Source organism: Microdochium trichocladiopsis (assembly GCF_020744255.1).
Source record: "Microdochium trichocladiopsis strain MPI-CAGE-CH-0230 chromosome Unknown B0I36scaffold_2, whole genome shotgun sequence".
NCBI lineage: Eukaryota > Fungi > Ascomycota > Sordariomycetes > Xylariales > Microdochiaceae > Microdochium > Microdochium trichocladiopsis.
The window spans coordinates 4,012,375-4,028,848 of record NW_025763545.1 but is presented as its reverse complement, the minus strand read 5'-3'; the positions used below and the strand labels follow the sequence as shown (position 1 = coordinate 4,028,848).

At 56.8% G+C, this 16,474-nt stretch overlaps 3 protein-coding genes across 3 annotated transcripts; 1 reads left to right on the top strand and 2 right to left on the bottom strand.

Moving 5' to 3' along the window:
* Nucleotides 1–4,633: 4,633 nt before the first annotated feature.
* Nucleotides 4,634–6,931, top strand: B0I36DRAFT_315988 (peptidase S8/S53 domain-containing protein). The gene has a single exon (XM_046152944.1). It carries the CDS (start codon nt 4,900–4,902, stop codon nt 6,754–6,756), a length of 1,857 nt encoding a protein of 618 aa, XP_046017436.1. The 5' UTR covers nt 4,634–4,899; the 3' UTR covers nt 6,757–6,931.
* Nucleotides 6,932–8,103: 1,172 nt separating this feature from the next.
* On the bottom strand, nt 8,104–9,939 carry B0I36DRAFT_346308 (NUDE protein; the record flags this gene model as incomplete). Its single annotated transcript, XM_046156445.1, has 2 exons — nt 8,104–9,645; nt 9,709–9,939. The coding sequence occupies 2 exons, from the start codon at nt 9,937–9,939 to the stop codon at nt 8,104–8,106; spliced, it is 1,773 nt and encodes a 590-aa protein (XP_046017435.1).
* Nucleotides 9,940–11,896: 1,957 nt separating this feature from the next.
* B0I36DRAFT_315986 (glycosyl hydrolase family 61-domain-containing protein) lies at nt 11,897–13,551 on the bottom strand. Its single transcript, XM_046152943.1, has one exon. The coding sequence runs from the start codon at nt 13,208–13,210 to the stop codon at nt 12,203–12,205; it is 1,008 nt and encodes a 335-aa protein (XP_046017434.1). The 5' UTR covers nt 13,211–13,551; the 3' UTR covers nt 11,897–12,202.
* Nucleotides 13,552–16,474: the final 2,923 nt, after the last annotated feature.

The following is a 16,474-nucleotide window of genomic DNA, read 5'->3' as shown; positions in this document are numbered from 1 at the left end:
GGATAAAAAACGAAGAAAAGAAAAAGGAAAAAAAGCAAGAAGACAAGAAACGCTCTGTAGAAATTTGACAGGCGATAATCTGACAGGGAAAAAAACTTGACATCACAAATCCGGATGTGTTGAATTATAAAAAGGCAATCCGCGCGAAAATATTATCCGGAAGAGCGGCATAACTGCATCCGTCGAGGGCATACTACATGTCCAAACACTCACAGTACATCAGAGCTACAAGTTGTTTTATGTACATTCCACTATCTCCTCAAAACGACAAAGGATGGCTGTCGCCGCCCTGCAAGTCCTTGGAGATGTAGCCTGCTTTTGAGTCTTCGCGCATTCAAAGCCGCTCTTCTCGTCTGTCAAAATTCCATCTTTTGGGATCGGGAAATGACGGAGCCTTGGATCGCCATGCTCCATTAAGAGTTTTTTTTTTCCAATCGGGTCTATGGCCAATATATGTTCAAGAACCCGGACGGTCCCGCCCATCAAGTGGCGCATATCAAGTGCGTCTGTAGAAGAGCCTTGGGGGGCCGTTGGCATCGGGTCATTCATGTACCAGCGTCACTCCAGAACACACCCTTCAGCTTCTCAGTCCGACATGACTTATTTCTTACTAACAGCAGCAGCAGCAGCAGCAGCAGCAGCAACAACAACAGCAGCAGCAGCGACACGGACTTCTGCGGCTCTCCCATTTTGCCTGAATACGCCACGCTGCACGGCGTTGGACCGTCTATGCATGCATGCACCTTTTCAACCAAGGGAGCCAAGCGAAGGTACTGGCTCTCCGAGGAGGGGGAACGTAGCGCAAACTTGCCACCAAGGCGCGCGTCGGATCAGGGTAGGAGACGGAGAAAGGCGGCCGAAATAAAAAACTAGGATCAAGGCATCGCCAACCGGTGAGGCACGGCGACTGTGCTTTGTGGAAAAGCCGACCTGCCTTGGGCGCGGATATATTCGTCCATGGTGGCATAACTGCATGAGCGATTGTCCCGGGACACCTTCCGCCGCCGCCGCCGCCGCCCATGGGTCTGGATGGTGGCGAAGAGAACGAGCGTTGTTCACACCCAAAGAGTTGTGTTCTTGGTCTGCGACGAAGAGCCCCAGCGGGCAAAGACTCTCTACACATGCCACCATCATCGGGCGTGTTCGAGTCGGTGGCACCACTCATGCCACGTTGTGCGCTGTGCTTACCCGGATTCGTGGTTGGACAGACATAGACTTGAAGGTCGTACTCATCCACGCGGCGCCCGGAAGGTTATTCCCCATGGGCGCCAAGAGGCGGAGGCGATGTTCTGTAGAGCGAAGGGGGGGGGGGGGGAACAAGTCAGAGGATGGATGTGGTCAACCCGATGAATGGTGTGTGTGTGTGTGTAAGTGCTCAAGTTTGTGTAGCGGGCATCAAACACGCCAAAGCCGGCGGGGCAATGATGTCTTGACTTGAGGCTCTGTGCGACCATCCCCGATTCTCGCACCTGCCGGCTTGAGCGTAGTTGGTCTTGGAAGAGAAGACAAGAAGGGTTGCATTGCGCGGTTGACCCGATCTGTCGGCATGGATCAGGGAACATCACAGCGAGATGCGGAGAAGGAGTAAAACGAACGTATTCAGTGGCAAGTGGCCAAGATCGTCAAGCTCCTGGGGCGGGCCAGGACGAGACCAGTCCGTGGGGTGACAGTGCATGTCCGCCCAGCCAGGCAAAGAGGTCAAGACTCTGCGGTGGGTGAGCTTGTCGGGTCGTCCTAACGATCTGCTCCACTACGCTTGCCGATCTTGTGCCAGGTTGTCCTGATATGTTGAAGGCTTGCCGGCTCCCTGTGCCGTCCCGTCCGTCCATACGTGGCGACAAGACCAGCGAACAAAGGGCAGGTAGCCGCGCCGCGATGCTAGATAATCTTCCTGAGCTTGATGGTTCACGAATCAGACGGGCCCCCATCTTGGCAGAGTGCACATCTTGCCACCGCAGGCGCTTGGTGGGCGAGATGCTGTCGAGGCTGTCTGCATGTTGATCCAAGAACAAACTTTTGCGTCTTCATTTGCAGGCACAACACAACCTTGAGGGCCATAATTAATCTCCATGACCAGAGCAACATCAACCTGGATGCATCTATCTTGCTCTTTCTGACAAGGATATGGGTTGGACCAGGGCTCTGAGTGGTCGGAACCGCTCAGAGTGCATCGAGTTGACAGCGGGCCCAGGGGGGCCAGCACGGAAGGACTTGAGCCGGCCGATATACTCCGTCTACAAGGCAGATAAGCCCCTCGAGGACTTTGTGACATAAGAGGACATCTTGATTACACTTGTGACGATGACCAACAGAGGCCGGGCCAACTGAGGCTCGTCCCACCATGGCGTGCTTTGGCGAGATGATGGCCTGCGGGCGTTGTGGGCACGAGCAGAACAGACCTGCCCTGTTGTTGCAAGTGACGGCGCCGGAGACGAGCGCAGCAGATGAGGGCCGGAAGCAGCGCAAATATTCTAGGCTCAAAAGAGGCTCTGGGGAGGATGCGGGGAGGAGTCCGAGGCTGGCTGGCTGGCAGGGGACGGAGAGCACGGCACGGCGGTGGTATCTTGTTGGTGCGAGCATGGGATGTGGTACATATTAAAGTGCGTGATCTATTGTACTTTTTGGCCCAACTCTGTTCTGTGTCATGATGCTGGGACTGCACATACGCAGTACAGTAGAGGGCGTTTTTTTAAAATTATCGCGCGCAATACACCCTCTTAAGCTTATCAGTGGCCGTAGCTAATAGGGGGCCTCCAGGGCCCCGCCCTTGCCCAACAAGGCAGGCACGCGCTGCAGGGCGCGCCTTCCTGCATCAACCTCATTTCCCACGTGCAGGCCACGGCCGCCTCGACCCCCCAAGCTTTCCCACGCGCGGCCTCCACCGCACGCAGAATATCCTCGCGAAGCTCACGCCTGCCCGTTCGGCTCCTCAGCGCCGGCCGCCACCAGATCCGTCCATCTGCGCCCATCTTCCGCCAAACGCCTCGCCCGCCCTCAAGCAACGGCCACCAACGCCGCCCTGGACCCCACAGCCTGCCTGTCAGTCGTGCATCGCCGGACCGGCCTAGCCCTCTTGTCAACCATCTGTCTGGCTGGCTGTCTTGAGAGACCGATCCCACGGTGGGTTGCAGCGGATCGACAATCTCGCCCTCCCTCCCGAGTTTGTCATGAATCACCACCGTTCCCCGTGGTTTCTGTGACAAGACCGCCACTGCAGCAGCAGCAAGCTCGAACCCTGTCGACACAATGTTGGTAGATGTTGTTGGCCGTATCTCGTCTCAGCTGGCCGGCCAGCTAGCTCCTGGCTGGCTTCTCCACCCATGATCGCGTGCTCAAAATGCAGGAGCTGACACGGGCAATCAGAGAGGAAGCAGCAACGCGACACAGCCACCTCTGAGTGGCACCAGGCCGGGAGCTGTTGCTTCGTCTGATGCCTCAAGAGCAGGATCCAGCTCTAGCCTGAGTCGTCCGACCTTCCAGTCCGAGACAAGCGGCCCTGGCACGACTGTTGCGCAGGCTTATGCGACACTGCGAACTGACGACATGGGCATGCCAGCCACGGCCCACTCGTTCCCGGCACGCAGCCCATTTCCAGATATGGGCCCCCAATCGCAGAGGTGCTGGCCCCCCAATATGCACATGCTGCAACCTTGGCCCCTGCCAAGCCTTATTCTAATTCGGCCTTTGACTTTACAATGGAGCACTCTAGCAGGCCAGGCCTACGGACAATGGGGAAGACCCCTGCCCACTGGCCCTGGCTGCCACAGCACGCAAAACCCACTGATGATGATCGGCTGTGGTACATGTCGTCCGCCGGCCGTGGAGCATGGGCCCGCCTCTGGACGACTGCACCTGCCTCGACGTCCAACTTGCAAGGCCCTGCCGAAGATCCCGGGGCACGACGTTGCTTTGGGCCTGGGGCACCACGGAATGTATATATCATGGTCCTCCCGCCGCCCGTTGTCCTGGCTTCTTGGCCCTTTTTCTTCTTCACCGCGGTTAATTCTTCGCGCGTTCCAGTCCCTCCTTCACCGGCCTCGCCGTTTAATACCATATTGCCCAGCATTCTAGTCACTCTTTATCACAACATCTTACCAACCGCTGCTCAACATGGTTCGCTCCAGCGCTGTCGTGTCGCTTCTCGCGACCGCGGCCGGCCTGCTCACCCAGGTCGAGGCCAAGAAGACCCCTCAGCAGGATGAGAATATTGTCGCTGGCTCCTACATTGTCGAGTTCGAGGATGCCGCCGACAACTCCGAGTTCTACAGCACCATCCAGGACGTGGCCAACACCGACATGCAGTTTGACTCCCAGCTCTTCAAGGGTGCTTCCTTCACCTTCAACGATGCCAGCACCGCAGAGGAGCAGGCAGCCCAGCTCGCCAGCCTCGGCAGCGTCAAGCAGCTCTGGCACAAGCGCCTCTACCGCCTGCCGAGGAACGAGGTCGTCTGGACGGACGGCGCCTCCACCGAGTCCCAGGCCCAGAATGTCCGGAGACAGACTGAGAACAACGCCACCTTTGCTCCCCACGTCATGACCCAGGTCGACAAGCTGCACGAGCAGAAGATCTTCGGCACGGGCATCAAGATTGGTGTCATTGACTCGGGTATCGACTACACCCACCCGGCTCTCGGTGGTGCGTTCGGCCCCGGCAACCTCGTCTCCTACGGATACGATCTCGTCGGTGACGACTACGATGGCAGCAACACCCCCGTCGAGGATGCTGATCCTTATGACGGCTGTGGTGGCCACGGCACCCACGTTGCCGGTATCATTGCTGCTCAGGCTGGCAACAAGTACGGCATCCTCGGTGGCGCCCCCGGCGTCACTCTTGGTGCCTACAGAGTCTTTGGCTGCGATGGCAGCGCTGCCAACGATGTCCTCATCAAGGCCTACCTGATGGCATACGAGGCCGGCTCGCAGATCATCACTGCCTCTATCGGTGGCTCCTCTGGCTGGAGCGAGGAGCCCTGGGCTGTGGTCGTCTCCAGAATCGTCGAGGCTGGCGTGCCCTGCACTGTCTCCACCGGCAACGATGGCGCCAAAGGTCTCTTCTACGCCAGCACGGCGTCCGATGGCACTCGTGTCACTTCCATTGCCTCTTTCGACAACGAGTACACACCCACCCTCTCCATCGAGTCGACCTTCACCATCGACAGTGGTGAGGAGACTCCTTTCGGCTGGACCCCAGGTGAGCCTTCGGAGTGGGCTGGTGTTGACCTTCCTCTGTGGGCTACCAGCTTCGATACTGCCGACCCTGCTGGCGGCTGCACTCCTTATCCCGATGACACCCCTGACCTCTCCGGCTTCATCGTCCTGGTCCGCCGCGGCTCCTGCACCTTTGTGCAGAAGGCTCAGAACGCCCTTGCCAAGGGCGCCAAGTACATCATCTTCTACAACAACAGCCCCGTCGGTGCCGTCGGCCCCTCTGTCACTGCTGTCGACGGCATCCTCGGCTCCGCTGGTGTCTCAGCTACTCAGGGCGCCGCCTGGGTCCAGGCTCTTGCTGCTGGCTCCACCGTCACTCTTCAGATGACCGACCCCGAGACCAGCGAGAAGATCCTGACCTACCCCCGCAACGAGCTCACCGGCGGCTTCGCCAGCAGCTACACTACCTGGAACCCTACCTTTGAGCTCGAGGTCAAGCCCCAGATTGCTGCTCCCGGTGGTAACATTCTGTCTACCTACCCTGTCACTCTTGGCAGCTACGCTGTGCTCTCGGGTACATCCATGTCCTGCCCTCTGGCCGCCGCCGTCTTTGCTCTTCTCGCCGAGGTTCGTGGCACTTTTGATCCTGCCACGCTCGAGCACCTCCTCGCTGCCACCTCGAACCCTCAGATGTACAACGATCTCACGGCCACTAGATACGGCGTGCTCGCCCCTGTCGTTCAGCAGGGTGCCGGACTCATCCAGGCCTACGATGCGGCTTTCGCCACCACCATCCTCAGCCGCTCCAGCATTGCCTTCAACGACACCGACTATCTCGAGCCTACTGCCAACTTCACCATCAAGAACTTTGGCACCGAGGCGGTTAGCTTTGATCTTGGTCACGTCGGCGCCGTCACTGCGTACACCTTCTCGGATTCCATCCGTGTCGACCCCTACCCCGGCATGGAGATCACTGACGAGTTCGCCACCCTCGAGATCAGCGAGACCAAGGTTACCGTCCCTGCTGGTGGTGAGGCCGTCGTCTCCGTGACCGTCACCCCTCCTGCTATCGACGGCAAGCGTCTACCTGTCTACTCTGGCTACATCACCCTGAACGGCACCAACGGCGAGAGCCTCTCTCTGCCATACAACGGCGTCGTCGGCAGCATGAACTCTGTCCGCATCCTCGACGATGCCTGGCTGTCCCTGTCCTCTGACCCCCAACACACCCCTATCACCGGCACCGGCTCGTCCTTCGTCCTGCCCCGTGACCCAGCCACCGGCGGTGCCAACGTCACCTACCCGGTTGCCTCTGCCGACTTGGTCTTCGGCACCCGCAGCCTCGACATCCAGCTCGTCAAGCTGCCTTGCAACGGCACGGCCACCACGGGCGGCAAGAAGCTCGGCTCCATCGAGGGCGCGCCTTTCCCTTACCTGCCCCGCGACCCCATCAACGTGCCCTTTGACGGCACAATGGCTGACGGCAAAGTCGCTCCCCCGGGCAACTACGTCTTCGAGTTCTCGGCCCTGCACATCTTTGGCGACATTGAGGACCCGACCGAGTACGAGGTCCGCCGCAGCGCGCCCTTCACCATCCGCTACAACTAAGCGAGCAAGACAAGAGAGACGTTCCGGTCTCTTTTCTGTTTCTCCTTTTATAATGTAATCATGTATATGTAATGGCCAAGGACACACGAAAAGAAAAAACGGGTTCATGGAAGAAAGAAGAGCAAGAGAAGCATCGTAGTACATTCTAGGATAACAATGCCAAACTATGCACACATCGCATCCGTAATCTTTTTTCGTGTTTAATTGCCTTCCAGTGAACGGGGGGCGTGCTTGCATGACACTCGACAGACTGTGTGGCAAAGTTTCTTTTCCCTTGCTGGCATTGTGAAAACATGACTCGTCGGTACATCGACATGGGGAAGAAGCTCGTGTTTATTGTTCCTGTCCCTATAATACAAAACCTTCTGATGACGAGCAACGACACACTACAGAGGTTTTTGATGATCATGTTGACTAATGGTCAGTTCGAACACGTGCAAATGATACAGACAACCTATTGCTACTTGTTGGCTCATGTGTGTGCCAGTACTGTTTTCCCGGATCCCTTACTCTCTTTCACACATCGTAAGTTTTGGAGTAGACCCGTAACAACGGGACACATTCAGTACAGATGGATTCTGGAGCACACACCATCACGAACAAGGCCTAGCGGCTTCACACTCAAGAAACAGGCCTGAATCAAGTCAAGTCGAATCGTTTTGATTTCGGGGTGGGTATTATCTAAAACTAAAAGGGGGGGGACAAATGGAAAACGCCGTATGGCATGCTAATTTTTCTCCTCGCGTTTCGTGGCGGGAGAGGCGTCGCTTTGAAGGCTGCTTGCGTGTGTGCTGTGGCCGTGGTTTGGCCATGTGTGTGTGTGGTATGTTCACTTGCGAAATATGGGGGATGGCGCAAATATTGCTGCAGTATCCTTTTGATAATGCGCATTGATGCCACGCCCAAATTTCAAGCACATCCTTTTCTTGTCATGGCAGACCATGAAAGAAAGGGCTGACCCATTCCCAAGAGCCAGGCTAAGAATGTGCGTATAAAGCAGACTTGACAATCCATCACTGTGTGGTGTCAAGTCGCCAGCCCACCACATCGGTGGTTTTGTACCGCCGTGTAAGTTGAGCCGAGAGAAATTGTTGATCTAGGGTACAAGACCCAGGACTCAGATGATGCAATCTTTGAAAGCAGAAACCTCGTAACGCCAGGTGTCCGCTTTCTATGATTACAAAAAAATCCGCTGAAGTAGGCAAAAGACTGCCGATGCGAAAAAGCAACTCAAAACCAGGATGCTGTTTAAAATCCCCGTCAACGCGCGTGATCTCGTAAAACGCCCTTTCGTCCGTTAACGCCGAATGCTTTGCGAATGCTCTGGAAATGCCGAGGGACACTATCCTAGTATGTCTCCCCTAAATCACTGAGCTTGCGAGGCCGCGTGAGGCCTTCGCGAGTCGTGCCGCCGCTTATCCTCCGGCCGGAAACAGAGACACCGCCAGCGCCACCGCTTTGGCGCCGCGGCATCGGGATCGCACTAGGGCCCGGAATGCCGCTGGCACCGCCGTCCGCATCGAACTTGCTGTAGGTGCCCCTGCGGCTTGGTGTCCGTTCCTCAAGCAAGCTATCTTCACCAATGTCGGAGTAGCTGCTGACACTCTGGGAGTGGCTGTGCAGGCTTCCGCTAAGGGAGCTCCTCGGCCGGATGCCCATAGGCGTCCGCGCACCCGATAGGCTTGTCCGAGACATTGGGCGGGCAATCTCGCTGCGGCTAGCAGGACGCTCGGGCCTGACGAAGCCACCGGAGGTACTGGCTCGGCTGCTGGGTCGTGAGCTGTCAGGGTCGTAGTTGCTGGTCCGGTTGGGAAGAGGGCCGAATGAGAGGCGAGACACACCCGACGTGCTAAGACGAGTTCGGTGCTGGCCGGTTGATTGCGTGGGCGTCTCGTCAGTAACCGAGGAAGTCGAGGATCCGAAAGTCCGCTTCCGCGACCGCATAGTAACGGTTGAGGGCACCTGGACGTCGCCAGCCGCGGAGCGGGGCGAGGCCTTTGGAGGAGTAAAGGTCGGCGCAGGAAGCTTGGATCGGGCGTTGTGGACGCGGGCCTCGAGCCGCTGCATCTGTGCCGTAAGAGAACGAATGTGGTTGAGCGAGGTCGACGAGGGGAGCTTGTGAGAGGCCGCGCGTGTTCCGGTAGTGCGAGAGGGAGCTGGCGTGCGCAACGTGCCAGTAACAGAGCGCTGCGCAGTTTGCCGCATGCCTGTGCCAGAGATGGACGCCATGGGCTTGGGCGTGATGCTGTGATCGGCAGAAGGCAGCCGAGACTTCTTCGAGGCTGAAGGCGCTGGAGTCTTGAGCTTCGAGGGACCAGACCTGGCCACCGTTGCAGAGGCGTCGGACATAGGCGGAGAAGGTGGCACATCAGCACCGGACGCAACGCTTGCATGCCCGTTGTCCTTGGTGATGGCTGGCAGAGCCATCTCGTCTGGAGGTGTGGTGATGAGTGGAGAGCTGGCTCCGGAGCGGGGCGAGTGGTCGAAGGTGGGAGATCCGGGCCCGGAGAGATCCGTCTCGAGGGACGCAAGGTGACGGTCTTCGGCCTTCTTGATCTTGTCCTGCATGATTTCGGCCTCGACGCGCAGGTCCGAAAGTTCTTCGCGGAGGCGCTGGGCGTCGATGCGCAGAGTCTCACGTTCTTGCTCTCCAATCTTGATCTCCTCCTCCATCATGACAGATCGCTCAATGGCCACATTGTACTTGGACTCCATGTCCTCGAGCGAGGACGTCGTGTTGCGAGCCTGGCGCTCAAAATCATCGTTGGCAACCTCAATATCGCGTAGCCTCAGCGTCAGAGTACGGTTGGTGTCGCGCAGAGTGGTGATTTCCTTCTCGAGAGCATTCTGAGCAGCATTCGCCTCGGCCTTGGCGTGCTTGTATTTCTCCTATATCGGTAGTTAGTATGCTGTCCTCCCTAGTCCTCGATGTTTTGAGGGCCAGCCACATACCTTCCACTCATCTGCTTCGAACTGAATGGTCTCCGCTCGCTGCTCCAACTCGCGCTGCCGCTTGTCGGCAGCGTCCAGATCCTTCTCCAACTCAGCCTCAAGCTCGTGACTGGACTCCCGGAACTCGGCAAGTTCGTCCGCGAGCTGCTCATACTGTCTCTTGTACCAAGCAAGCGACTCCTCGGGGGTCGCAGCCTGGCTCGGGGGCGGGGACGACGGAGGCTCCGCCATGGTGGATGTTTCTCCTTTTGCGGTCGGCTCCAGTAGTGCTCAGGAAAATACCCTGATCAGATTGGGATCCGTCTCGCGCACTTCGAATTGCTGCGTGAGACGATGCTTTCTTGCCAGGACTCGAGTCCAGAACTAGAAGAAGGACATTGGCAATGCGTACAGCTGATCTCGTGTGTGCAAAAGTTGTTGTTCAGAGAGCTGGACAGATATTCGCCGGCGTGAAAGGTCTGGGCCGGTCGCCGACCTGAAAATGGATGCGAAATACAAATGAGAAGGTACGTCAAGTTGGAAGTAGCTGGTATCGGCTTGCAAGAGTAGTGATGAAGAAAGGCGAGACAGAAGTGAAACTGCGAATTAGTGAAAGTGTTAGCCGCACGGCAAGAAAGAGGACTCTGGAAGCAACAGATTTGGGCGGGTGGATCGAAAGGAAGGCAGCCAGGATGGATTTGGGCCATGCTGCTCCTGGCTGTGGGTGTTGTCCCGCCGGCGAGGGTGCCGGCGATGTGGTGCTCGGCCGTGAAAAAGCCAGGGGCTCAATGTGACTCGAGCGCAAGGACGGACATGATGCCAACAAGCTGGGAGAAAGCTATGGGCGCTTACTGGAGGCAGAGAGAATGTGCGCTTTGGCTGCAAGGAGAATGCGCGGGAGTCCAAGGCGGGTACAGAGCTCGAATGGGTTGCTGGTGCCGGATGTTGTTGTCGATGTCGCACGAGCCGTGGGTTGGGTGGTGCTGTGTTGTTGATTGCTGTTGTGGTCGTGGCTGTCGTGAAAAGGTTAGCAAGGCAGACTGGCCGAGTCGAGTCGCCTGGTGTGTCGTCGCGGGGTGTCGTCGTCGTCGCTGCCGTCGTCGCTGTCGTTGAGCGATGTCGAGGTGGCGGGCGGGATGGTTGGCGGAGGAGGGAGTTGTTGATGTTGTCGCCGAGGATTGGACGGGCGGCAGTTGAAGGGGGGTGCCTCTCGGCCAGCAGCAGCGCTGTCTCGCCCTGCGGGTGGGCAGCGAGCCCCCGACGCATGCAGGCGGCGCTGGGGGAGGCTGGCTGGGTGCAGGTACCCCGGCTGTCGCAGAAAATGTGGTGGCGGGGCATGTACTCCTCGTGCATCTGGTCTGCCTTTGTTGATTGTTGATTGATTGAGTGCCTCACTCCGCCTGCAGCCCAACTCGGCAGGCTCCACTGCCGTCACCTGCTCCTTCCTGGTGACATGACATCCATGGATGACAGCAAACTGTCACTCATGGTCCCGCCCGTCTGCTCCTCTTCCCTTTCGATTCTCCAGAAGCTATCCATTCGCCAGCCTCAATTCCCAATTTTCACAGGGAACGCTTCCAGATCCGAACCGCTACTTAGCACGCATCACTAATACACTGCACATCAAACTTGCACGCATGAAATGTCTCGGAGACGCCCAACCGGCCCCGGTCAACCGTTCATGCTGCGCTAGTCCCGTTCCGAAAACGCTCGGCTACCTGGGCAACCCACACCGTCTCATGCTTTCGCTTGCATGCGACAGGAGGATGCTCCAACAAACACGCCTTACATAAGCCACAATGCAACCCTTTCGTCAAGTTGTGGACAGCCATTAGCTATGACGTTGTTCGGCAACAAGCACGACCTGCACATCACCGTGCATGACAAAATAATGCTGGCAGAAGGGAGCACTTACACTCCAGAATAGAGTCATTCGATAATCATACGCACATTCCGCCTGAAACGATTGTTCTTGTCTCGTCAACTACCTAGTGTACCCATCCTCCATTGGATATGTGGACGAACGTGGGCCCCAGGCCAGTTCTCTCGAGACGAAAATGCTGCTGCCAGCCAAGCAATACCCACATGCCTAATGTAAATGCCTGAGATTGGTCGGATGCATTTTGTGCAGCGGCTCGTCGCTGCCAAAATATAGAGGCAAGACAGTCAATCAATGAGCACCTAAGGCATTTTGCATCGCTGCAGGCGGAGATTCATCGTGTTCAATGTGGCATGTTATGAATTTGTACATAAGCACATGGCTATCTCACCAGGGCTCTATATAGGAAGAAGAAGAAGAAGCTTCCCGCCGTCCAGGCGAGGAACAGGAGAAAGAAGGGTAAATGTCATCAATATACAGTGCCGACACATTTATAGAACTGGGGGACAAAAGGGGAGGAGGAGAAGAAGAAGGGGCGAGATCGCAGCCAAAGTGACGAGATCTACTACTATGGACAGTCGGTGTGAAGCCACAAGTATCGCAGCATCTCAGCCGGATGTTGGAGCATACACCCTCTTAGAGCTTCATCTCGCGAGGGTGACTGCGGTGGCTGTTGGTCTTCTTGCCGGCCACATTCTGCAGCCACGAGATGAACGTCTCGAGAGTGAAAGTCTCGGGCAGCTCGGTGCCAGGGTTTGAGGGTTTGGGCACGGAAGTGCAAGTCGGCGTGGCAGATGGGGCGGAAGGAGCGGTGGTCGACGAAGCTGCCGGGGGAGCAACAGGAGTCGTGGTCGGGCTCGGGCTGGGAGCCGGGCTAGTACCGCTACCACCCTTGGCAAAGACAGCGGGCATCGCCGGGCCGGGAATCTGGTACGACGAGATCTGAGTGTAGGGGTTGAACTTGATGCCCGGGTGGTTGGCGGTGTACAGGGCAGTGCCCGCGACGCCCTGGGGCAGCTCGGTGCCGGACCCGGTGACCTTGACGTTGACGCACTGCGGGTAGTTCTGGGCGCCGTTGTCCTGCTGCGCGGCGTGCATGGCAATGATCTCGTGGCGGAATACGTAGTCGCCGGCCTTGAGGGCCGAGGGGACCGTCGTCACCCACGTGTTGTTGTTGGCAATCATGTCGTCGACCTTCCACTTCTGCGTGGCAACGTCGAAGCCGACCTCGTCGATCTTGAACCACTTGAGCGTCGTCTTGTCGACCTTGGTGCAGTCGCCGCCGCAAGAGGCGGCATAGGTGAAGATGGGGCCGAAGTGCGACGCCGGCCACGCGGTCCACTGGAACTCGATCTTGCCGCCCGCCGCGACGGTGGCGACGGCCTGTCCAGGAGCCGCGTTCTTGTGGCAGATGATGTCGGGGCTGGTGTAGCCCGTGCCGTCGACGAAGCCGTTGTCAAGGTTCTCGGCGTACCAACCCGACACCTTTGGGAAGCTGCCCGTGCTCTGCTTCTGGTAGAAGTAGTTGAGAATATAGCCCTGGTTGTAGGTGCCGTCGGTCACGGTTCCACTGACGAGGCCGTGGCCGAGGACGGCGTTGGCGCTGAAGGCGGCCGCAAGGGCAATGGCGGACTTGATGGACATCTTTGGAAAGAAGGATGCGATGGTTGGAAGACTAGTGAGTGATTGGCTGAATGTGAAGTCACTGGGACTGAATCTGTCGAGAATGTGGAAGAAGCTGGTTCCTCGTGGGTGGTGGAAAAGAATGTTGGTAGTTCACGCAGTGAAGGATGAAAGAAAGTGAGTGGTGAAAAGAGAGAGTGATGCCCTGCTTGGCGATTGAAGCGTGCTGGAACAGTCAAAAGTGAGAAGCCATCGTGGGCGAGTGTCGTTGGCTTTATATCAGAACCATTGCACAGGACCATTGCATAGGGTCCCCTCTGTTCATCCATGGCCAGCCCGGGAACTGCCATCGCTGGCGGCACCCTGGCGGCCAAGCTGATCTCCCTCTGAGCAGGGAAGCCCGGGGTGCGCATCGCGCTAGAAACGGCGGCGACGGCGCCAGTCGTCTGCTCATGGCCAGTCGGGCTGCAGGCAGCGGGGCAGGCCAGGGCCCTCCTGGCTCTGCTGTTTCTTCTAGATGACAGCTGCCCCGCCATCCTCCCCCTGCCCCAGAATCTCCGCCTGTCGCATCCGTCGACATCGCGCTCTTCGTGTGGTGTTTCCACCATTCTAGCCCCCTTGCTAACTCTTGGCCGCGGCCCAGCAGCTCGAGATAGTCCATCGTCTCACTCACAGTCCGGAGCCATGGCAAACCCCCCTGCTCCCATTTATTTAGGTTCATCCCATTGCCTACGTTCACCTGAAACAATTTACCTAAGATTTCTCACCTGAGTAAACACTAGAAGGAAGCATCCACAGGATGAACTACGCTCGACGTCCGGCGGATTCTGTATGCAACAGTCACGAATCTTATCTTTCAGCCGAGTGAGGTGGTCTTAGGCCTGACTCGTCCATGACAGGGTCGACCGCATCCATGCACGGAATGACAGCAATATCAGCACGTCTTAAGCATGTCACTTGGTCCAAGTCAACCGAGCACCCCTGGACATATGCAGGTCCAGTTTGTCAAACTGAGAGCCTCTGGCAGTCCACGCTGTTGTGCCACATGTTTCATCGGATTGCCTAAGCTCGTGCTTACTCGCTGCCAGCACCACCAAGCACGATTTAATTTGGAAATATGTGCAGAGAAGTGACTGTACGTCTCAGGCAAGGATTAAAGCTCATTCAGTCTGTCCAGTCCCTACGCAATTTTACAACTACAGGGCCAAGATGGAGCTTTGTAGATGGCGCTGCGCTCGCTGGAATCCATGAGTATCTGCAGCACGTGGTGCTCATATGACTGCAAGCCTATCCAAAGCGTTCACCTTCAGCTCCAGAGGAGGCAGTCCCACGCATCCTCAGTCAAGTCATGATCAAATAGTAGTAGCTGTTCCAGACAGTATTGGCTATCTTCACTTCAGTAAAAATGGGGGTTTCGTTTATGCCGATGGGCTCAACGGATGTGGCAGGTGATGTCCTGCATAAGTCCCCCGGCCTACTTCTACCATCAACTACCAGCAGCCCACCACAGCACAATCGCAAGTACCGTGTACGTACCCAGCCAGTCATACCATCTGGCACAACTTGGGGAGAACGACTGACGTTCTTCGGTGTCTACAACCCAGCTCGCGATCTTGGTTATCAGGCCGGAGGTCTTTTCCAGGAGCCTATCGGCGCTCATGGCGCTTTTGCACCATTTGCTGGATGCCGAGGGGGTGAAAAGACCCCCTGGCCCGAAGGACCGGATCCTCTTGGGACGCCTCATCATGTCAAGGTCGCCGCCAAGTGCTCAAATATTTGATTGGAAGGAAGTAGAAAACGGCTTACGCGCCGGCTGTCTCTGTGCAGAAATGAGACGAAGATTCTCGAATTCGGAAAATGGCCAGATAGCTTTTCTGTAATCCCACCACTCGTCATTTCTCGTCACCCCGAGAAGGCGTAAGGGCGCACCTTCGTCTGGCAAGTGCGAAGTTCATGGGGGATCAGGTTGAAATTTCCCGCCTGGCTTCATTCATTCGGACATCTCTGCATTTTATATCGAGTCCATCTGATAATTCAAGGCTCTGCACTAATCCGTGAGAGGCCAGAGATATCAACCACGCACAGGAAGAAGATTGTATTACAAACAAGATGAACTTCGCAGTGAACGAGCTTGTTTCCTTCCCTGCCGACCAAAAGAATATTCCTAGAACAATTCAAGCCGCAATTTAGATACACAAATGCTGGAGACGAACGTGCACGCGCAGGTTCCAGTAGCGGACGGAACCCTACAAGCGCCTTGCTACATGGTGCTCGACCATTATTGGGGAGGAGGACAAAAGGACAAGGCGAAGAGAGAAAAAAAAGCACGTGCACCACCACGATCCCGCGTCGTTTTTGTATGTTTTTTCTCCGGAGCAGCGTGGGCATTCTGCGAAATGTGTACACATTTTGTTCTTTCCTGCGCGCAGCGAGGAGGTCGAGTAAGAACCCAGCCGTGCTACATAAAAAACAATTCCCGCTCCGGCGGGCACCTTCACAACGACGAAATTCATGTCTGGTCTGCGCCAGATCTGATCTTCAGTCTCCTCCCGGGGGAACAAACATGCAACCGAGGAAGCCAGTCTCTCAGGTTTCACCGCTGGCCAGGCCATGAATGAAGCCTGACGCACACTACATGCATCTCAACTCCCTTCCCACTTACCTGCCGGCCTATCTGCCCGCCTGCCCACGTTATCACCATCTGCCACCAATAAGGGGCGTCCACTATCTCGGGTAAAAATCAGGAATAAGCCAACAGCCACAAAGATCTTCAACGCCTCGAGCATGTGGAAAAGCTACAGCCTTTACCTCTGGCTCAAAAGTGTTGACACGGATTGCCGCAGGGCCCGCAAGGGATTGTAGGAGCCAGTGAGTACATGCATGCATATCTTCACTGTCCTGCCAACACACACACACACACACACACACACACCTCTCTACACTTCTTCTATGCATGCAGGCACACGCATACGCGCATGATTACTATACATCGGCAAACGAGCCCTCCCCCGTCCTCCACCAACTCAGCCCGGCGCTCTTGGTCCGTGTCGGGTAGGGAACCCGGACCAAGCTCAACTCAGCTATGCTAAAGCTCAGCTCCAGCACCATCTCAAGGAGGAGGGGGGGGGGTCTTGCTTCCACTCAACCACGCATCGTCACCACCGTGTGTCATGCCCGCACCGCCTGGCAAGCAAGCAATCAGATCCGTTCAGGCAGAACCATGGTGAGTGGTCGTATACCAAGCTCAATCTGTACTTTGTGTCCTCGCCACAGAGAATCGGTTAG